The following is a 24,796-nucleotide window of genomic DNA, read 5'->3' as shown; positions in this document are numbered from 1 at the left end:
TTGGTCTGAGAAAGAAAAAGCAGAAAATTTCATTGAATTCTAACAACATACAGATCTCAGATTACAAATTTGCAGAGACACTTGAAATTGGTTTAATAATGTTTGTTTTAAATGTTTTGAACCAAAATTATCAGACATTCAAGTTAACTTTTAAAATATATTTTAAATCAGAATTTTGACCATTATTATTCATAGATATAGGAAAAATATAAACGAGTTAGAGAAAGCATTGGAGGCTACATGTTTTATTTTAATATTTTATTCAGTCTAAAAATATCAAGGAAGGATGATGTAGTAAAGTTCTTGCAAAGACATACAATGGATCAAGATTTGAAGTCAATGAAGTACATGTACAGAGATCTTATGCTTAAGACTATGTGAAATTAACCTGAGATTTTATGCAGCTATAACTTATGTAAGAAATGTACGTAATGAATTCAAACAAATCTTTTGAATAATAAAGCGCAATTTTTTTTAATTGCGTATAAACTACAACCATACTAAAAATAAAAGCTAGTAAGTAAAGAAGGATGCATATGTGAGAATATTTGAAAAAGTACAAGAGCTCTCAAGGATTATTAAAGGCCTGAACTATTGAAGGAAACAAACGAGACACACTTTCAAATGTCTTCTGAGCGTGTATAACTGCTGACCAAATACATTATATTGTAAAAAAACTCTGCAAATGCTAAACTACAAAATACATTTGTAATGCAGAAGAGCAAATATAGCCTTTAGCTAAACATAAGTTCAAAAATAATATAAACGCTCAATTTGCTTCTGAAGCTACATTTTAAAAAAAACTCACAAATATTGTGACTTTTCACTCACAAATATTGTGGGTTTTCATCTCTTGTAATTTCATTCTTGTAGCAACTCGCAAATATTGTGAGTTTTTACAAGGTAGAAATTAGCTCCCCAATAGGATATAATGTCCCCAATTGTTAGGTAAAAAGTTTCTATGAGAAGAAAACTCCGAAAATATTTGCCTACTCACAAATGGAAACAGGTCAAATGTGTGTAAGAATTTAACAAACTTTATGGGGACTTACATATTTTTACACACACCCACACTCACAGATGTTCTCATACAAATGCAGGCAATTGGGGACAGTGCTCAGATTTTGTCGGGAGTTGGATTAAACTATATATTTTTTAGTTTTTTATAAGAAAAAAGGGTTTAAAAGATTGGGGACGTCCCCAATTTCCAAACGTCCCCAATTTGTCTGTTAAATTCTGGTGTGAGTCCCCAATTGCATGCATTTACAAGTTCGCACGCACGCACGTACGTACGTACGCACGCACGCACGCACGCACACACAGTCTTGTAAACGCATGCAATTGGGGACGCGATATTTTTACCATCACTTTGAGGACAATTTTCATCTATCATTAAGAGCTTTAAAAAATAACATATTAAAACATTTTTTGTTGGGTTTACAAATGCACTGATTTTTGGAGCTGTCATCTTATCCGTTTTTCAGTTATAGCTCATGAGAATTTAACACTAACTTTGGGGACATCACATCACACACGTGTATGAATTTTTTATCTAATAAACGGGGACTTTTGCGTAGAGAAGATAACTCTGGCTTATTTTTGTTCTTTTCAACCATTTTGGAGTTGTCGGTATGTGATACTTTTCCCACACTTTCGTAAATGTGCTTGTAAAAGTTATCCATCACTTAATTTTTCCCCAAATGTCAACTTAGAAGTTTAATAGTTCTTTATTAAACCTATTTAAAGTACTAATTCTACACATGTATGGTGCGCAAAGGGTGAATCGACCTTAGACTTTTATGTTTAGTAATAAATTCAGTGTAATCAATTGCTTCACAGAATTTACGGTGATCTGTTCAAGTTAAGGTTTTGAATTGCAAACAGCCAGGCCTGGGTTGCAGGCTGATGTCTATTTAGATTTAAGACTTTTTAACATTTAACGCGAGTATGTTCAAGGTAAACATTTCAACATAGTTTTCATAGAACTCTTAAGCCCTGAATAGGCAACAAATTTAATTACTATAATCGATAAAGTATGTTGCTACATCTCATTTTATCACTACCAAAAGCAGCAATCAGAAAATTTACATCGCGCGATCACGAGTTAACTTTTTTAAACAAAAGTAAAAATAACCAGGCAAGCAAATGTGAGTAATTTTTTTTAAATCAGGAAGCCAAATAAATTTGGATACAGTTAATTTTAGTCATACTTTTTTGTTTGGTTGCACTTGATGATTACCACTTTTAATCTAAACTTTTGTGCAATTCCTTTGTTTGTAAGCCATGCATGAAAAGCCAAGCATAGGCGGAGACATATTAGAATCAAGCTTTGGAAATGAAGCATTGGTATCTCCAATATACCTAATGTAAGCCCAATAACTTTTACCTTATAAAAATATAATTATGTTTAATAAAACGTGCTATCTGTACCAAAAATTTGCCTTCTATTACATTTTCTTAAAAATATATTGAGTTGCCCATCTTTGCAAAAACCATACATTTAATTGTAATCTATTCAAATATTTAATAACAAGATTGACTCAATTTTTAGTGCAGATATGACCAAAAGTATGCAAAATATTTTAACCATTAGCTTCGGAGTGTTAAATAAATACTATCACTGCACACACTGATTTGAGCTATCTCAGTACTATTGAAATAAATTTTGTTCCATTTGAAGGCGTGTACGTCATCCAAATTATGTATGATACTAAAGTCAATGTTTTTTGCAGTAATTGGCCAGTTATTGTAACTGCAAACCGTCAAAAATAGTCTCAAGTATGTTGTCATACAATTTTTCTGATGTATGATGTAAACATAAAAGAAAAGTGTGTATGTATTAGTATACAGGTATATTAGTTATTTAGGTACAATTGACAAACTATTACAAGTGCACACGATATCATAAATTCGCTCAATTCTAGTCTAATGGGGAGTCGGTACTTTTCACCATCACAAGGGAATGTTTGGTATTTTAATCAGCAAGTTTGTAACCATTAGTTTAACAAATTAGTAGAAATTTTATCATGAAAAGATATCCCAATATTGGTTGTAGAAAAATTATCGCAGGTGTGTATGATATTTTTACCATTGATTTGGGGACACTTACTGATTATTTTATTTGATATCACAGTCAACATCATTCCTAATACCATTGCTGCTCGATGTTTCAAATTTAATGCCAAAATATCAACCCCGATGAATATGCTTCTTAAGCAGTTTCCCGAGCACGTTGAACAATTATAACAAAATAACTCAGTCAGTCATGGAATATGTCAACTCCATTGCAACAATATGTCCCCAATTTGATGGTAAAATTATTCTCACAGATGTGCATGATATTTTAACCATTGATTTGGGGACATTGACTGATTATCTTATTTGAGATCACAGTCATGATTATTCCTAATTCCATTGCTGCAAGATGTTCCAAATTTAATGCCAAAATATCAACCTCGATGAATATGCTTCTTAAGCAGTTTCCTGAGCACATTGACCAATTATAACAAAAGAAAACAGTCAGTCATAGAATATGTCAACACCATTGTAATGATATGTCCCCAATTTGATGGTAAAATTATTCTCACAGGTGTGTATGATATTTTAACCATTAATTTGGGGACATTGACTGATTATTTTATTTGAAATCACAGTCATCATCATTACTAATACCATTGCTGCAAGATGTTCCAAATTTAATGCCAAAATATCAATCCCAATAATTATGCTTCTTAAGCAATTTCCTGAGCACATTGATCAATTATAACAAAATAACACAGTCAGTCATAGAATATGTCAACACCATTGCAACCATATGTCCCCAATTTGATGGTAAAATTATTCTCACAGGTGTGTGTGTGTGTGTGATATTTTAACCATTAATTTGGGGACATTGACTGATTATTTTATTTGAAATCACAGTCATCATCATTACTAATACCATTGCTGCAAGATGTTCCAAATTTAATGCCAAAATATCAATCCCAATAATTATGCTTCTTAAGCAATTTCCTGAGCACATTGATCAATTATAACAAAATAACACAGTCAGTCATAGAATATGTCAACACCATTGCAACCATATGTCCCCAATTTGATGGTAAAATTATTCTCACAGGTGTGTGTGTGTGTGATATTTTAACCATTAATTTGGGGACATTGACTGATTATTTTATTTGAAATCACAGTCATCATCATTACTAATACCATTGCTGCAAGATGTTCCAAATTTAATGCCAAAATATCAATCCCAATAATTATGCTTCTTAAGCAATTTCCTGAGCACATTGATCAATTATAACAAAAGAAAACAGTCAGTCATAGGATATGTCAACACCATTGTAATGATATGTCCCCAATTTGATGGTAAAATTATTCTCACAGGTGTGTATGATATTTTAACCATTAATTTGGGGACATTGACTGATTATTTTATTTGAAATCACAGTCATCATCATTCCTAATACCATTGCTGCTCGATGTTCCAAATTTAATCCAAAATATCAACTCCAATGAATGTGCTTTTTAAGAAGTTTTTTGAGCACATTGACCAATTAAAACAGAAGAACACAGTCAGTCATAGACAATGTCAACACCATTGCAACAATATGTCCCCAATTTGATGGTAAAATTATTCTCACAGGTGTGTGTGATATTTTAACCATTAATTTGGGGACATTGACTGATTATTTCATTTGAAATCACAGTCATCATCATTCCTGATACCATTGCTGCTCGATGTTCCAAATTTAATCCCAAAATATCAACTCCAATGAATGTGCTTTTTAAGAAGTTTTCTGAGCACATTGACCAATTAAAACAGAAGAACACAGTCAGTCATAGACAATGTCAACACCATTGCAACAATATGTCCCCAATTTGATGGTAAAATTATTCTCACAGGTGTGTGTGTGTGATATTTTAACCATTAATTTGGGGACATTGACTGATTATTTTATTTGAAATCACAGTCATCATCATTTCTAATACCATTGTTGCTCGATGTTCCAAATTTAATGCTAAAATATCAATCCCAATAAATATGCTTCTTAAACAGTTTCCTGAGCACATTGACCAATTACAACAAAAGAACACAGTCAGTCATAGAATATGTCAACACCATTGCAACCATATGTCCCCAATTTGATGGTAAAATTATTCTCACAGGTGTGTACGATATTTTAACAATTAATTTGGGGACATTGACTGATTATTTTATTTGAAATCACAGTCATCATCATTCCTAATACCATTGCTGCTAGATGTTCCAAATTTAATGCCAAAATGTCAATCCCAATAAATATACTTCTTAAGCAGTTTCCTGAGCACATTGACCAATTACAACAAAAGAACACAGTCAGTCATAGACAATGTCAACACCATTGCAACAATATGTCCCCAATTTGATGGTAAAATTATTCTCACAGGTGTGTGTGTGTGTGATATTTTAACCATTAATTTGGGGACATTGACTGATTATTTTATTTGAAATCACAGTCATCATCATTTCTAATACCATTGTTGCTCGATGTTCCAAATTTAATGCCAAAATATCAATCCCAATAATTATGCTTCTTAAGCAATTTCCTGAGCACATTGATCAATTATAACAAAAGAAAACAGTCAGTCATAGGATATGTCAACACCATTGTAATGATATGTCCCCAATTTGATGGTAAAATTATTCTCACAGGTGTGTATGATATTTTAACCATTAATTTGGGGACATTGACTGATTATTTTATTTGAAATCACAGTCATCATCATTCCTAATACCATTGCTGCTCGATGTTCCAAATTTAATCCCAAAATATCAACACCAATGAATGTGCTTTTTAAGAAGTTTTCTGAGCACATTGACCAATTAAAACAGAAGAACACAGTCAGTCATAGACAATGTCAACACCATTGCAACAATATGTCCCCAATTTGATGGTAAAATTATTCTCACAGGTGTGTGTGATATTTTAACCATTAATTTGGGGACATTGACTGATTATTTTATTTGAAATCACAGTCATCATCATTCCTGATACCATTGCTGCTCGATGTTCCAAATTTAATCCCAAAATATCAACTCCAATGAATGTGCTTTTTAAGAAGTTTTCTGAGCACATTGACCAATTAAAACAGAAGAACACAGTCAGTCATAGACAATGTCAACACCATTGCAACAATATGTCCCCAATTTGATGGTAAAATTATTCTCACAGGTGTGTGTGTGTGATATTTTAACCATTAATTTGGGGACATTGACTGATTATTTTATTTGAAATCACAGTCATCATCATTTCTAATACCATTGTTGCTCGATGTTCCAAATTTAATGCTAAAATATCAATCCCAATAAATATGCTTCTTAAACAGTTTCCTGAGCACATTGACCAATTACAACAAAAGAACACAGTCAGTCATAGAATATGTCAACACCATTGCAACCATATGTCCCCAATTTGATGGTAAAATTATTCTCACAGGTGTGTACGATATTTTAACCATTAATTTGGGGACATTGACTGATTATTTTATTTGAAATCACAGTCATCATCATTCCTAATACCATTGCTGCTAGATGTTCCAAATTTAATGCCAAAATGTCAATCCCAATAAATATACTTCTTAAGCAGTTTCCTGAGCACATTGACCAATTACAACAAAAGAACACAGTCAGTCATAGAATATGTCAACACCATTGCAACCATATGTCCCCAATTTGATGGTAAAATTATTCTCACAGGTGTGTACGATATTTTAACCATTAATTTGGGGACATTGACTGATTATTTTATTTGAAATCACAGTCATCATCACTCCTAATACCATTGCTGCTCGATGTTCCAAATTTAATGCCAAACTAGCAACTCCAATGAATATGCTTTTTAAGCAGTTTTCTGAGCACATTGACCAATTAGAACAGAAGAACACAGTCAGTCATAGACAATGTCAACACCATTGCAACAATATGCCCCCAATTTGATGGTAAAATTATTCTCACAGGTGTGTATGATATTTTAACTATATATTTGGGGACATAGAACAATTATTATGTGTGAAATCACAGTCATGAACAATCTAAAAACCGTTGCTGTAAGATAGCCGTTATTTGAGAGCCAAATATCTCAGACATGTCTACGCTATTTTAAACATTTGTATGGTCGCATTAACCAATTATGATAAAATAATGTGCAGTTTTAAGCCATGTAAATTCATCATGCCAAGATGTCTCAATTTGATCACATAACTATTATCACATATGCATATGACTTTACATTTTTTTGTAAGTTCACGTACAGTCACTAATCATTTCAAAGCATCTGGGCTGTGGAAAAATCTCTCTAATTTAATGGCACAAATATCACAGGAAGTTTTAGTCATATTTGAACCATTAGCTTGAAAAAATTGATCTATAATTGTAAGTGCACACTTATTCGCCAACCATCTTAAAGCGAATGTGTGGGAAAACTTCACCAATTTTGTGCTAAAACTAATATTGCAACTGTGAATGATTTTGCTTCCATTAGTTTGAAACATTGATCAATTATTACCAATCTACACACAGTGATCAAGCATCTCATAGCTATTGTGACAAGGTGTCCCCAAATAGATGCTAAAATACCATCACCAGTGTTTATAATTATGTAACTATTCTGGGAAGTTGGCCAATATGCAACTCCGCTCACAGTCATACAACAGCTCAAAGTATCTGTAATAAAATGTCCCTAATGCTCGCTTCATTATCTCCACAAAGCTTGTATGATTTGTTAACCATTTGCTCGAGATATTGAGCAATTATTACAAAAGCAGTTTGAGTGATATAGCATCTCAACGCCATTGTGCTATGTTGTTGCTAATTTGAGGCTTCAAATATAACCACGAGTTTGCATGATCTTTTAACCATTGGTTTGAAATAATTGTCAAAATTTACTGGTGCATACCTAGTATTAATTCATATCAAGGATGTTACAAAAAGTTTCCTTCAGTTTGTTGTTACATTTGATGACAAAGAATAAAATATCTCTAATTTGGAAAGATGAATACCACAACAAATACTTATTATATTACAACCATTAGTTTGGAACATTACACAATGATTATAAGAGCACAATTAGTCGCCACCAATCTCAAAAAATTTGTAATAAGATGTTCCCAAATTGATGGTAAAAATATCAGTGCATGAACATTTGCTTGTATGGCCATTGGTTTAAAAACATAAAGCAAATATCATAACTGTACATACAGTCATAAAATTTCTCAATGCTGTTTCAATAACTACGAATATTATCAAAACCGTTAATTAAAATACAACCATTACTTTTAGAATATTAATGAATAAATTAAGTATACTCTCATCCATAAAAAATTCATGAAACATTGAGAAATTGGAAGTGTGTTTGTTGTTTCAACGATTAATTTTGCAAACATTAGTTTAACCAAATAATAGAAATAGCATTGCGATAATATATCCTCATTTCGGTTTTGGAATTATTATCATGGGTGTGTATGACATTTAACCTATTAGTTTGGGATTTTTACCAATTCCTGTACAAAAATTATTAGGTGTATTAAAAAATATTTATTTTCTTTCAAATATTTGCATGATAGAAACTATTGAGCCTATAGTTGGCACACATACACAAGACAACAACACTAATGCAATACAAATATAATATAATTTGTGTACAGCTAAAAGACAATATTGCAACTAAAGGTGATTTGCTGTCCGCTAAGTAGGTATTTGCCAGAATTATTTATCTTCAGAATCTGTGAAACAAAATACAACCTTTCAAACACATTTCACTTGCTATGCCTGTTTGGCTTTTAATTCATTTTGAAGTTTTTAAACATAAAAATAGACAGTAACTATCAAATTATTTAAGTATTTAATAAATTTTTAAGTATAAAATTTCAATGTGAAACCTTCGACAATATTTTACTAAGTCAGTGTTGTTTATGATAATAATCATCTATGTGAGCAACATCCAATAATATGAAATATTTTGAAAAGGTGATTTGTCTTTACTGTTAACTGTTGTTCACTTTACTTTTTCGATTCAAAACGCATGGCATAACTCTTTGGCAACTGTGCAGTAAGTTGATGGATTGTGAAAGCTGTTTAGATTGGCAAATATGTACGCATGTCTTTAAAAAAATGGGCATAGTGGAAACAATGTAATATAAAATAAAAGTGAGCATGACTATCTGATGTTGCAAATAAAGTTTAAAATCTTGTGCCTAGGTAGATTTTCGACAAATTATTTGCAGTGTCTGTGAGATTTACAAGCTACCATTTCATTAACAACATGTCTCACTCACTGAATCTGCTTGGTTTTTAGCTAACCATAAAGCCGCGCGCAGAATAGAATATTATAGAACTGCGTAGACAGAAAATGCTAAGTTCATTTAATATTTGTAAAGCGTTTATGCTATTGAGCACAAACTTTATAAGAGTTTAGGATCTTCTTTGTCTTTGATTTCGTGTACAAGCAGAAACTGTTATAATCTTGTCATTGTGCATGAGCAGCGCTGAACTTTACTGATTGCAGTATTGAATAAGTCTCTTTGTTCCCTAAGTTTAATTGATCCTTCTTCAATATTACATAATCATAAGCAGAACAAGACATGTTCAATGTATGACAGGCAAAGTTTCAACAGTCATAAACATGTTGGCTCAGAAAACTCTTAAACAGAGCAGAAAGTTTATCAATGCTGTGAGACTTTTTCAAAGCAATTATTAATAAAAAGGGGTGGCTATATACATGTATGAGCTACGCAAAGTAAAGTGAGATGAGTTTTCCAATCTTTAAAACTATAGGTAAGCTTTTCAACAAAGGTAGTAAATGGCCAGCTATAGAATAATTCTAAAAAAAATGTTTAGTTCAAATTAGCAATCACAATAGAACAATAAGTAGGTTATTGCACTATTGCTATTGATATCTAAAATTATTTTGTTACAATGCAATTTCTAAAAAGACTTGTGTAGTTTTTCAAACAAAATTACAAATTGACAAAACAGGAGTTTTGGCTTGTGACCTTCCTTGAGTAAAAGACCAAAAGTAATAACTTTGTCAGCAGTAATAACAAACAGTTGACAAGGATCTTCAGGCAATTTTGCAAGTGTGCTTTTGCGAATTTTCAACAAGGGATCTACCAGTTGGTAATTATTGGTGCTCAACACAAGTTTTTGTTTAACTTCGTGTCTAAATTATCAGAAATACTTTTGCAAATTGGTATCATTCCTGCAGACTTTTTTATTATTGTGAATTTTATAAGCAATTATCAGCCTCTCTTGCTTCATATAAAATTAGCATTGTAATTAAAACCGTTAAATATTTTTAAGTGTAGTATGTTATGGAGAGCATATCTTTAAAGAAAAAATTTCTTCTCTGGATGAGAGACTGTGTAAAAGTCGCAAACCATATGATCTTATTATTGCCTGCAAGTAACCGTATTGCATAATTTCCTTTGTTCTATTAATAGATCTTGTTGCTGTTTGATGTTGCATCATGATTACCTGGACCCTTGCTGCTTAATGTTTAGCAGAAAATAAGTGGAAAGTAATAATATTTACTTGGTTCAAGAGATTCTCTACCAACACTAAAAGTATACCAAAACGACGGATATTAAACAAAAATTATTACAAAAACAACAACACTAGAAAACAACTTTGCAATAAACACTCACTATTAAAGTTCTTGCTGTGCAAGCCGGTACATCAACCGAACTATCTAATGTGATGCAAAAGAAAAAAACTTTGGAAGTGTGATATTCCAACAATCAACTTTGAGAATCATGCATTTCGGGTTTAAAAGATTTTTTCCAATTGCAATTTAAATTAAAAACTAAAGCAAATCAGTAAATACATGACTTCAAACCTTCTATAGTTAGGGTGATATAATTCTATTGTCTATCATAATTTTCTTCTGGTATAAGTTGCTCATGGTTAAATTGCATTAAAATTGTCAAAATACTAAATTTCTCTTGAGAAATTGAAAAAGGTTTTATAAGAAATACCCTTCATATTTGTTTTAAAATGTAACTGTTCAACTCTTTGTAAATTCGATAGTCCAATTAAAGAATTAATTTGTGTTCCATATTACGTTTTGTTTTTCATAATGTTATCAAATAAATCATTTGACAATATTGCCCTATGTCAGTATAGCGTATGATAATTATAGTAGTCTATGGGAACAACATCAATTTAGATGAAATATTTTAAAAATATGATTTGTCTTGATTGTTAGCTTTTGTTCATTTTATTTTTTCTATTTAAGATGCATGTGATAACTCTTCAGAAACTATGCAGTGATTTGATGCACTGCGAAAGCTGTTTAGATAGGCAAATATGTATGCATTTCCTTAAAAAATGGGCTTAGTGAAAATCATGTGATCTGAAATGAACGTGAGCACGACTATCATTAATTCAAAACAAATGTAATATTTCCTGTTTGAGGCTAGCTAGGTGATGTTGCAAATAAAGTTTAAAACCTGGCACCTGGGTAGATTCTTAAAAACTATTTGCAGTGTCTGGGGATTTTGAAGCCACCATAGCATTTACAACATGTCTCACTTGCTGAGTCTGCTTGCATTTTAGCTAACCATAAAGCTTTGCGCAGAATAGAATACTGTAGAGCAAAGTAGACAGAAAATACTAAATTCATCAAATATTTGTAAATTGTATATGCTAGCAAGAGCAAACTTTATGAGAGTAAACATTTGATTTGTCTTTGATTGGTGTATAAAGCATCAAACGTTATAATCTTGTTATTGTATATGACCATCAGTACTGAATAAGTTTCTTTGTTCTCCAGATTTAACTCCTGATTCTTCGATATTACATAATCATAAGCAAGACACTACAGGCTCAAGGTATGACAGGCAAAGATTGAGAAGCGATAACATGTTGGGTCAGACAAATCGCAAACAGCATCAAATATTCACTAATGCCGTGAGACTTTTTCAAAGTAATTATGGAAAAAAGAGCAACTATCAGTAACACAAAGTACAATTAGATGGGTTTTCCAAGCATTGAAACTGTAGATAAAATTTACAACCAAAGTTGTCAATGACCAGTTATAAAATAATTCTCATAAAACTGATTAGTTCAAATTAGCAATCACAATAACAATAGAACAATAAGTAAATTATTGCACTATTGATATCTAAAATTAGTTTGCTACACTGCAATCTATAAAAAATTCTTGCGAATGTCAAATAGGATCTTTCCATTGGAAATATTTGACAACATTGATCTATGTCTGTATAGTTCATCATAACAGTGATCTTTGTGTGCAACATCAATTCATATGTAATATTTTGAAAATATGATCCGGCTTGATTATTACAGGTGGTTCACTTTATTTTCTCTATTTAAAACATATAACATTACTCTTTGGCGCCTGAGCAGTAATTTGATGCATTTTGAAAGCTATTTATATTGGCAAATAAGTACGCATTTTCTTAAAAAGATTGGCATAGTAAAAACAATGCGATTTAAAGTGAATGTGAACATGAGTATCATTAATACAAAACAAATACAATTTGTTCTGTTTGAGGCTAACTGAGTGATATTGCAAATGAAGTTCAAAATCTCGCGCCTAGGTAAATTATTGACAAATTATTTGCAGTGTCTGTGAAATTTACAAGCTACTATTTTATTAAAAACATGTCTCACTCACTGCATCTGCTTGGTTTTTAATTAACAATAAAGCCTTGTGCCAATAGAATATTATAGAATGGAGTAAATGGAAAATAATAAACTCATTGAATATTTGTAAATTGTATAGCACAAATTTTATGGAAGTAAACATCTTATTTGTCTTTGATTTGGTGTGTAAAGCATCCAATGTTATAATCTTGTTATTACAGATGACCAGCAGTACTGAATAAGTTTCTTTGTTCTCTATATTTAACTTGTGGTTCTGCGATGTTACATAATCATAAGCAAGACACTACAGGCTAAATGTATGACAGGCAAAGGTTGAGAAGCGATAACATGTTGGCTCAAACAAATCTCAAATAGCACGAAAATTTTACCAATGCTGTGAGAGTTTTTTAAAGTAACTATTAGAAAAACAAGCAACTATGACCAACAAAAAGTTAAATGAGTCGGTTTTTCAAACATTAAAACTGTAGGTAAGCTTTCCAACAGAAGTAGTCAATGGCCCGCTATAGAATAATTCTTATAAAACTGTTTACTTCAAATTAGGAATCACAATAACAACAGCACCATAATTAATTTATTGCCCTATCGCTATTGATATCTAAAATTAGTTTGTTACAATGCAATCTATAAAAAATAATTGCAAAGTTTTTGGAACAAAATTAAAAATAGCAAAATAACAAACGTTTACCTGTAAACTTTTTTAATTAAAACAGCGCAAGTAATAACTTTGTCAAGAATAATTAAAAAAACAGTTAACAAGAAATTGCTAGCAGTTTTGCCAGTGTGATTTTGAAAATCTTTGACCAGGGATCTACTATTTGGTATTTTTTGGTGATCAACAGAAGTTTTACTTTCATTTTGTGTTTTAATTATAAAAAATGTTTTTCTTTATATTGGTCTAACTTCTTTAGATTTTTTATTGTTGTGAATTTTTACAAATAGGTAGCAGCCTCTCTTGCTTTATATAAAACAAGCAGATTGCCCGATTTTGCACGGGTAATAAAAATGACGGTTTCAAATGAAGGTGTTTTCTTTTATTTCTGCGTACTGCATTTATTTCTGTGTACTTTTTATATATTTGTGTAATTTATACTGTGCCTGTTTCAGTTCTACTACAGCTCTCTACTGATTGCAATATTCTTGCTTATCATATCAATCAAGCTTATGAGAGAGTCATGTAAGTTATGCATTGTTATGTTAAAACAAAGCATACTTATTATAAATGAACATACAATAAAAGACAAAAAGACACTGATATTTATATATAGATTTTCAGTATGCATTGCTTATTTGTTGAGACGTTAGCTAAGCGCATTTGGCTTTGTATCGTATAACAAACAAAGTTTCATGCATTCACTGAACCGTATTAGGCTCTTACATATATACACTACTGAAATCCAGCTAAAATTATATATGATGAATACTACAATAAAATTAAAAAAATTTAATCTGTTGCATTCCCATGAACGAAGTAAAAATAAACATTAAAAAAATCATTCATGTTGACGATTATTTGCGGTCAGTATTTCACACCCATTTAACACCCCAAAAAATCTTTTTATTGTTTGCGAGTATGCAAAAACACTTTGCTTTTTTGTATACTTAATTTTTTGCCAATTTCATGTGCTTGGTGGACAATTTCATGTGCAATCTCATGTGCACACTTTCACAATTATGCTATTAAAAGTTATGCATGACTTCATTTCTACTTCAAACTCAGTTCAACAGTTCTATAGTTGTCTATGAAATCTTTGTTGAGTAATAAATATACATATTATGACACTTTTTTAATTTACTTTTAGGAACTATTAATGATGATACACATGTATGATGTACAAAGGATAACTCAGCGTTAGGCCATTAGCGATTGACATAAACAGACAACAAATTTAATTACGTTACTGAATTAATTTTGTTGCCGTATTTCATTTTATACTGCTAGCAATGCCAGTCATCAACATATTTACATTGCGTCAGCATGAGTTAACTATTATAAAAAAAGTAAAAAGAACAAGTGAGGTGATGACAAGCACTTTTTCAAAAATCCAAAAGCCAAAAAGAATTAAATATATTCATTAAATGTTGACACTGCTGCTTAGTTTTACACATTGATAGCCGCAATTGATTAAACTAGAAACGTGTATAATTCCATTGTTTTCAAGCCATACATGAAAAGCAAGCATAGGGACATAAGAGTTAAATTACAATCAAGCTTTAGATAAAAAGATTGGTATTGTTAACATACTAAAAATAAACTTGATGAAATATATATATTTTCTAAAACAACTATAAGTATTTTCAATGAGGAGCAATAAATGTATGGCAGAATTTTCCATCTAGCTGTTTCATTCTCTAAAGATATACTACCTTGTCAAACAGCAACAAAAGTTTTTTAGTGGAGCTGATGAAAGAATACTACATAGTAAAAAAGTTCAATGATGGATCGTTGGTCTGAGAAAGAAAAAACAGAAAATTTCATTGAATTCTAACAACATACAGATCTCAGATTACAAATTTGCAGAGACACTTGAAATTGGTTTAATAATGTTTGTTTTAAATGTTTTGAACCAAAATTATCAGACATTCAAGTTAACTTTTAAAATATATTTTAAACCAGAATTTTGACCATTATTATTCATAGATATAGGAAAAATGTAAACGAGTTAGAGAAAGCATTGGAGGCTACATGTTTTATTTTAATATTTTATTCAGTTTAAAAATATCAAGGAAGGATGATGTAGTAAAGTTCTTGCAAAGACATACAATGGATCAAGATTTGAAGTCAATAAAGTACATGTACAGAGATCTTATGCTTAAGACTATGTGAAATTAACCTGAGATTTTATGCAGCTATAACTTATGTGAGAAATGTACATAATGAATTCAAACAAATCTTTTGAATAATAAAGCGCAATTTTTTTTAATTGCGTATAAACTACAACCATACTAAAAATAAAAGCTAGTAAGTAAAAAAGGATGCATATGTGAGAATATTTGAAAAAGTACAAGAGCTCTCAAGGTTTATTAAAGGCCTGAACTATTGAAGGAAGCTAACGAGACACACTTTCAAATGTCTGCTGAGCGTGTATAACTGCTGACCAAATACATTATATTGTAAAAAAAACTCTGCAAATGCTAAACTACAAAATACATTTGTAATGCAGAAGAGCAAATATAGCATTTAGCTAAACATAAGTTCAAAAATAGTGTAAACGCTCAATTTGCTTCCGAAGCTACATTTTAAAAAAAAACTCACAAATATTGTGAGTTTTCATCTCTTGTAATTTCATTCTTGTAGCAACTCGCAAATATTGTGAGTTTTTACAAGGTAGAAATTAGCTCCCCAATAAGATATAATGTCCCCAATTGTTAGGTAAAAAGTTTCTATGAGAAGAAAACTCCGAAAATATTTGCCTACTCACAAATGGAAACAGGTCAAATGTGTGTAAGAATTTAACAAACTTTATGGGGACTTACATATTTTTTCACACACCCACACTCACAGATGTTCTCGTACAAATGCAGGCATTTGGGGACAGTGCTCAGATTTTGTCGGGAGTTGGATTAAACTATATATTTTTTAGTTTTTTATAAGAAAAAAGGGTTTAAAAGATTGGGGACGTCCCCAATTTCCGAACGTCCCCAATTTGTCTGTTAAATTCTGGTGTGAGTCCCCAATTGCATGCATTTACAAGTTCACACACACACACCGAAAATGTCGACGAAATGCTTTTTATTGGTTGAACAAATGATTAGCTATTGCAATTTTAGCAGCTTTTGCAATTGGTATATTCCTAAACACGTATTATGACACAATAACAGTGCCAGCGCAATTCAACATAGTACATACGATGCAACTGCATGAATTGCGCAATCAAATCAGTTGCATCGTATTTACTATGGCAAATTGTGTTAGTATTTTTCTTGCGTGTCGCATTATGTGCCTTGAACTATATAAATTGCAAAAGCTGCTAGAATCGTGCTCGCTAATAAATTGTTTAGGCAATTAAAAGCGTTTCGTTGACGATTTCGGTGAGCATGCCCAGCTCTGACAATTCTGTGAGTTTAGTCCGAGTAATTCTGCGTTTTTCATTCATTTCGTGATTTCGGTCCGATTCAACGAAAAAAATCGGCACATGTGGCCGCATCAAGTCTGTCCCTCTCCATTTAACAAGATGAAGGCTACATTATCTCACAGCAACATAAATAAATTCTTTTGGCATGTCAACGAGCATATCGGTTGAGAATTCAGTGACATCAGCCTTAGTAACTAGCAAAGCAGCTATGACAGTTGTCACATACTTTTACTAAAGGTACACGAGAATGTCTCTAATACCTTGCTTAGAAATCCTGTCAACATGCCTCCTAACAAGCAAGTTAGTGACAATCCATTCATCACTATGTTTCCATGACGCGTATGATGCGGAAATTTGAGCCAATCCACAAGTTAACTGCATCATGGAAACAGCAGCAATCTGCCAGCCAATTGAGTTTTACGATTGTAACGTTTCGCAAAACTTTATCGAATCCTTTATGCTTGCAAATAATGGAAACAGCACTTGCGAATGATGCGCATTAAAATACCGGGCCAGTTAATCAATTTTAACATTTTCAAAATTTCTGTTCATCTTTTTGTGATCGAGTTTCACATGTTTGCGTCGCTAACACGTGCGTCACTAACTGCATCGTTAATTATTAACTTATTATGTAACACTCCTTACCTTTTTACAACCTTGTGCCGGAGTCAATTCGCATCATGTGAATTTCCATAGAAACACCTAATTCGCACGGTAACGCAACATGCGCACAATTCCAAACCCGCATGATGCGAATCACGCATGTCATGGAAACATGGTGCATGAGATGTGATACTTCGCCATGCTTGCATAAAAAATCGCTATTAAAATCTTGAAATCAGTAGTCAAACAGCAACTCGGTGATACTGATAACCGTCTACTTGCTGCTTACCGGCATACCGATTTACCCCCTACTTTACGATCGCTGACTGGTTTTCTGACCTGGTTGCATGTACATACCAAGTTCAATTTATCGAGCTCGTGCTCCAAGTCCTCCAGTGACATTCCATACATCGTTTCATCTGAAATATTGAACAGGTCATCTGCAAGACTGTTACAGGCCCTAACAAGTATTTCATAAACTAGTCTAATGTCTTTGAGTTCTCTGCTCAATTTGGCCAAATCACCATTAAAATTTATTTATGTCTACATAGATTGACGTTGGATTAAATTACTGGCCAAATTTTTTTTATTTATTTCTCAACGTTGTCTCAGCTTTTACATAGATAAAACAGAGAGCTACAAAGATAGGGAGATAAAGAAACCAAAAGATAAAGAACCCTAGACAAGAGAAAGAAAGACAGTGAGAAGAGAGACAAAGAGAAAGAGAGAAAGAGGGAAGGGAGACAAATAGATAGAAAGAAAAGACGGAAAGACAGCAAGACAGAAGGATAGTGAGAAGAGAGACAGAAAAAGAGAAGGACGATAAATAGATAGAGAGAAGAGACGGAAAGACAATGAGACGAGAGACAGAGAGAAAAAAAGAGAGAAAGAGGAAGGGAGACAAATAGATAGAGAAGAGACAGCAAGACAAAGAGACAGTGAGAAGAGAGACAGAGAGAAAGAAAAAGAGAAAGGAGACAAATAGATACAGAGAAGAGATAGAAAGACAGGGAGAAGAGAGACAGAAAGAAAGAAAGAGGGAAGGGAGACAAATAGATAAAGAGAAGAGACGGAAAGACAGCAAGACAAAGAGACAGATCAATATAGAAAGCACTGCAACTTTTCACTGGCCATAAAGACAAATAACATGAATTTTAGTAATTATGGAAGAAGTCATCAGGAGGAAAGTTTTTGCCAACAATATAATATCTTGAGATCATGCATTAACATATTTTAAACTATCTTAGTGTCAAATATAGATACCGTTAGATACTTACTGGCCAGACTGCTTTTTTGCTTGTGAGAAGCACTCTTAAGAGGCGAGCACACTGGACAGTCACTTCCATTGCAGCTTTGCCAATGCTCTATGATTTGACGTGAGGTTACACAATGAGCAACTAAAACGGTGGATATATATTATTATCACTAAAATACAACCAAGTTGAAGTGAAAATGTAAGCTTTTACGTAAACAAAAAATGGCAAGCCTGAAGGAAAGTAAAGGCCGGTCTCAAGAGAATAGATGTAAAAATCCAGCTTTTCGGGACAATTGATACAAAAACAGCTGCCAGCTGTTAAAAACCACAACAGGAGTGGTTTTTAATAGAGTTGCCCCGATTTCGGTATCGGAATCGGTGCCGATATGGGTGTTAAGTATTTGAATCGCTATCGGCCGATCTTTTCTTAAAAAATCTGAAACTTTATAAACTTTTTACAGATCCACTACTAAGCAGAAAACAGTATTTCAGCCTGCTATCATCAAGATCATCAGCTGCAAGTTCCTTACTCTTACCTAACGAATTCCGGGCCTGCCACACTATTTATTTTATATCCAAAGCCTGATCCACATCAACACAGCTGAAGAACCTTTTTGCTTTAGTTAGGATATGATCACAAAGTGTGGTATTTTACAATTACAGCGATGGGATTTATTGCAGCCAATCACAAAAAAGATGACAAAAGAGAGAAACAAAAATGCAGTGTAATATTTCTATTTACTAGCATTACGAAAGTAATTTGAGCAGCCGATGCATAGTCATCTATCTCTCTCTTGATCCTGGCGATACATAGCTTGTTTGTTAGTTTGTTCTCATTTGGTTTGGTTGTGAATGTAGTTTGTTTCTCTCTTTTATTATATTTATTTACACATTAAATTTTGAAGTTTGTCTAAATATGGTCCTACAGATCATTTGATGATCTAGTTCTTGTGAGTAAACTATTACCGGTTTTACTATAAGGGCGTGTTCATAAATAATAATTTGACATTTAGAGTTATTTGATGCCACTACACATGCACATTTGCTCCCATTATAAAATTCTTTGAATTAATTGATACAGTATTCTCTTGGCTTTCAAATAATAAAAAAAATTACTGCTTTCAAAATAGGAGTTCTGGAGCTATGAAGTGCAACATGCGTAAATGATGGGACATTTGTGATGTCCCATCATTAAATAACTTGAATAAAATAAATGGCATCAAATAACTCAAAATGTCAACTTACTATTTATGGACACCCCCATCAATTAAATATGCTGCTCTTTTGCAGGTGCTGCTAATTGTTGATGTTTTTGCTGACAACAGTAAATAAATACAAACAAATAAATCCATTAATATTTATGTTTTCTATAATAAAATGAACAATTATATATACAACACAAAAGATCTGAATCGGATTATTTTTCAAGAAGAATCGATATATCGGATTGGTATTTGAATCGGCTGGTGAATTTAGAATCGGGGCATCTCTAGTTTTAATGCACATACCTTGGCACTGTGTCCCATCAGAACACACCATCATGTGTTGTAACACATCTTTCATAGTCTTACAATACATGAGTGTACAAACACGGGCAACTTCTCCGTTCGACTGCTCACGACGCTGACATTTGTGAGCATGTAACAGCAGAACAAGTTGCTGCTGCAGTCGTTTCCTCTTGGCACTGATTGCTGCCTGCGAAACATTACTTGATTGAGGGGTAGCAATTTGGCCTGAACCAATCATCTCCTGACCAGGTGCACCAGGACCCGGCATTGAACCGTTTCCATGATGGGACATGCTGCTATCATTCATAGACTACAAAGCATATAAGGTAGAAAAGTGAACATATTAAAATACAGAAAGTTTATTTCCTGATTTATGTTTACTGGATATGTCATAGACTTCCAAGTGATGTCAAACTTCTGCCAGGTGTGTGAGAAAGGACCAAAGAAGGAGGACAGTGACTATACGAATTCTGGAAGAAACACCAAGATGCTTGTGAGAAGAACCATGACAGCTCAAGCGGCGCTATGGAAAGGGAAGCGGTAAAGATTATCTGGCAGAGATCTACAGCAGGGCCTTTACGATATACTACTCTGCTTGGTGTAGGGGACAGTGCAGCGTATGATGCGGTGAACAGTCTGAACGTGTATGGTGATATCAGTGTCAACAAGGAAGAGTGTATAAATCATGTTGCTAAGCCCTTGACAACTCACGAAGTATTTAGGGTCCTAAAGTATTTTGGTTGGTTGTAGGTAAGAAGTCATTGCTGCAGGCAGAAGCCAAAGATGAGCAGAGGTTGATGAGAAAGAGCACTAGTGATAGCAAGAGGAAGTCAACAGCACATCGCAGAATTGCTGAGCAACAGAGACAAAAAGAAAGGTGGCCTAAACGGCGGAAAAATATGGTGACTGATTCAGAGGTATGGTGAAACACTGGTCAGAGTAATTGGCTAAAATCAGTGGCTGGGAGATTAAAATTTTAAAACTGAACTTACACTTTCAAAATCGTTTTTCTCTAACTTGCTTCTTGTGATTCCATGTGCTAGCAAAGATTATAGATGAAAGAGGATGCGATATACCGTATTTTCATAAAGTTTCACTTCTATATTAAGAATTTGGTGTAGACCAAAATAATAAGAACAGATTTTGGCTAAAACAGTGCCTGAAAGATAAAACTTTAAAAACTGAACATCAATTTTCCCCAAAACCATTTTCTCAAACTTGCTTTTTTGTGATTTCGAGGAGCTGACAAGGATTACAGAGAGAAGATGTGATATATTGTCATGAGATTTAACTTGTATATTCAGAATCTTGTGTAGAACTAAATAATAGAAACAAATTTTGGCTAAAACCAGCACTTGTTTTGTTATTCTGTAAATCATAGGTTACAGTTTTGTCATATCGATTGGTATAGGCTACATTTATGTGCACAATTTCTTTTGTAATTAGTACTAAAATTTGTGCTTTTATCATTTATAAAAGCACATTCTGAGCTTCAATTTGACACCAAGAACAAGCATTATGGTGTAGCAGCTGATTCAGTAATTGAAATTTGTGAAGCTCTAAAAATATATAAATAGTAATATCTCAAAAACTGCTGCATCAACACAGTGATTTTTTTAGTGGTTGGTAAGTACCTATCTGTCAAACAGTACGCATAATTTCAGCTGTCTATGTCCTTTTTGAGCCAAGATAAGTGTTATCCTGGATGAGTACCAGGAGGACAGTGACATAATTGACAATATTACTTTGATTTAAAACAATAATAATAATAATTGTTTTTTAAGTCTAAGTTATGTAAGTAAGTTTGATTTACGTCAACAAAAGGGAGTATGCTAACACACATGAAGGTGTGAGGTTCCGTGTTAGAAATGGTGTAATTCAAAAGATGGTGTAATTCAAAAGATGGTGTAATTCAAAAGTTTGAGAAAGATGCAAGGTCAACTGTTACACAATAGGTTTATTAGGTAATAAAATAAAGTTTCTTTTATGGAATGCAAATGGTCTGAGAAACAAGACACATTCCTTACAACATATAATTGATAACCAGCATCCATACATTTTAGCAATTACCAAAACAAAGCTAACACTTAGTGTAGGAGATGCTGAACTTTGTTCAGGGTATACATATTATAGAAGAGATAGGCAAACAGGTATTGGATTGGGGGGAGGAGTGTTGATTGCTGTCTCCAATAAGTGTCCATTGATAGTTACTGATTGTTTTTATCTGAAAGTTCAGAAATTTTTATCTCTGTGCTTGGATTGTAGTGGCTACCGTTTTAACTTTGCTTGTTACTATAGACCCCCAGGCAGTCAGATTTTAATGACCTACTGGTATGGTATGAAGAGGCAACATGTCCCAACATCATAGTAGCTGGAGATTTTAATCTCCCAGCAATAAACTGGTCTACTGAAAAGGGTGTTGCTAAGGCCAATGATAATAGAGTAGCATTGCACAGAGAATTTATTGATTTTGTTGAAATAAATGGCTTAAGTCAGACAATAACTACCCCCACTCATATAGATGGAAATATATTAGATCTGGTCATATCACACTTGAATATTGATGATACCTCATGTGAGCCTAGTATTAGCGATCATCACATTATATTCAATGAAATAATAATTTCAAGAAAACATAACATTAAAGACGCTGTGCATACTCCTCGACCTGGCTATTTTCAGTTTAACAAGGCAGATCGAGAAAAATTAGATCAATATTTTTCTGATATGTACTTTAAAATACGACATCTGTCAACACAATCAAATACCAGTTCAGATCAATTGTGGTCTACTTTTAGGGATTTATTTATGAGCGCAGTGGAGCAAGCTGTACCTCGTGGGACACCAGGCAATAAACAAAAGCCGTGGATAACCTGTAGCACTATTCGGCAACGGAGAAAACAAAACTGACTATTCAAAACCTTTGTTTTAACTAAAACTGAAGAGTCTAAAGCACGACTAAAACATCATGTTAAACTTTGTAGAAGACTGGTTGAAGCCGACTATAGAGGGGACATAAATAACACCATACGCAAAGAACTGACCAATGGCAACACAAAGCCGCCATTTAAGTACATTGCAAATAGATGGAAGATGCACAACACTATTAAAAGCATTGGGAACAGTGCAGTTTGCTCACCCTTACAAATCGCAAATACCTTTGCTGTTGCGTTCCCTTCAGTGTTTACTGAGAATAATGGCCAGTTCAGTGCTGTCTGCCTAAATATAATGTTCAGGTTGCTAATGATTCCATCCAGTTTAATCCACACGGTGTTCATAAAATGCTAATCAAATTAGATGCTAGAAAGGGTTCAGGGCCTGACGGCTTATCTGCTGCACTGCTCAAATTTTCTGCAGATGGAGTATATAAAGTTTTGACAATAATTATGCAACATTCCTATGCCACCTCAACAGTTCCCTTTGACTGGCGAAATGATCGGGTAGTGACTATTTTTAAAGATAAAGGTATTAGAGAGTGTCCATTGAATTACAGACCCATTTCTTTGACCTCAATAACCTCAAAATTAATAGAACACATAATAGCAAATGACATTCGTACATACCTAGAGCCAAATAAAATTTTGTCAGAAAGACAGCATGGATTTAGACCAAAACACAGCTGCGACTCGCAGCTCCTTATAACGAAATCTGAATTGGTCAACAATTATAACAACAATGAACAAACAGACTTGATAGTGCTGGACTTTTCAAAGGCGTTCGATGTTGTTCCTTTTGCTAAATTGCTTTACAAACTAAAAATAGTAGAAATTAATGACAAGACTATCCATTGGATAGCAAACTGGCTTTATGAAATTATGATAGGCATATGTCTGTGGTTGTTGAGGGTGTTGACTCAGACCCACAGCCTTGTAACATCAGGAGTTCCTCAGGGTTCTGTGTTGAGGCCTCTTCTCTTTCTTATATACATTAATGACATGCCTAATGTAATCAAATATGCCCAACTTAGATTGTTTGCTGATGACTCATTACTTTATCACAAAATTAAAAGTAAGCAAGATCAGTTACATCTTCAAGAAGATTTAAAAAACTTGGAGAAATGGTCAAAAGACTGGCAGATGAATTTTAATGTCAGTAAATGGGAGCACTTGTCTATAGCAAGAACTAATCCCAGTGTTGCAGTCTATTCATTAAATGGAAAAGATGTACAACAAGTAACATCCATAAGATACTTGGGTATTAATATAGACCAAAAGCTAAATAATGATGAACAGGTTCAGTATGTATCTAAAAAAGCAACCTCTACATTATATATGTTAATGCGGGCGCTAAACAGAGCATCTAGCAGAACAAAGTCACAAGCTTTTAAATCTATCTGTAGGCACATAATAGAATATGCTTCATGCGCATGGTCTCCTCATCAAGCAAGGTATATTCAAAAATTAGAGAGCATTAGTAGAAAATCTTTCCGATGGGCATATAAGATGAAGTAGAAAGACTCAATTTCATTGAAAATGAAAGTTTTAAACCGGCATACTTTAGAAGACCGAAGATCAGAAATAGATAGAAATATGCTCAATAGAATTTTTAGTAATAACATAGCCATTGATATAAAGAACCGTGTACTACATAGCAAAATGAGTGGAACTCGAAGAGGGGTAATTAGAAAAGCAATATCTTGTGATGTGTCCAAATATTGGTACTTTAATCGTATTTTGGCATTGATTGGATCTGA

The 24,796-nt window shown here is 33.1% G+C and overlaps 1 protein-coding gene across 1 annotated transcript in view; it reads right to left on the bottom strand.

Annotated features, from left to right (window-relative positions):
- Nucleotides 1–24,796, bottom strand: part of LOC137400230 (uncharacterized) — an 82,784-nt gene that overhangs the window by 14,652 nt on the left and 43,336 nt on the right. Inside the window, exons 7-9 of the mRNA XM_068086557.1 lie at nucleotides 20,104–20,413; nucleotides 18,618–18,737; nucleotides 17,698–17,759 (exon numbers count right to left, since the gene is read on the bottom strand). Of these exons, the coding sequence (XP_067942658.1) occupies nucleotides 17,698–17,759; nucleotides 18,618–18,737; nucleotides 20,104–20,413 (492 nt within the window). The remainder of the gene's footprint in view (nucleotides 1–17,697; nucleotides 17,760–18,617; nucleotides 18,738–20,103; nucleotides 20,414–24,796) is intronic.

Source organism: Watersipora subatra, chromosome 7 (assembly GCF_963576615.1).
Source record: "Watersipora subatra chromosome 7, tzWatSuba1.1, whole genome shotgun sequence".
NCBI lineage: Eukaryota > Metazoa > Bryozoa > Gymnolaemata > Cheilostomatida > Watersiporidae > Watersipora > Watersipora subatra.
The sequence above is the reverse complement of the archived record's forward strand: the minus strand, read 5'-3'. Positions and strand labels throughout refer to the sequence as shown.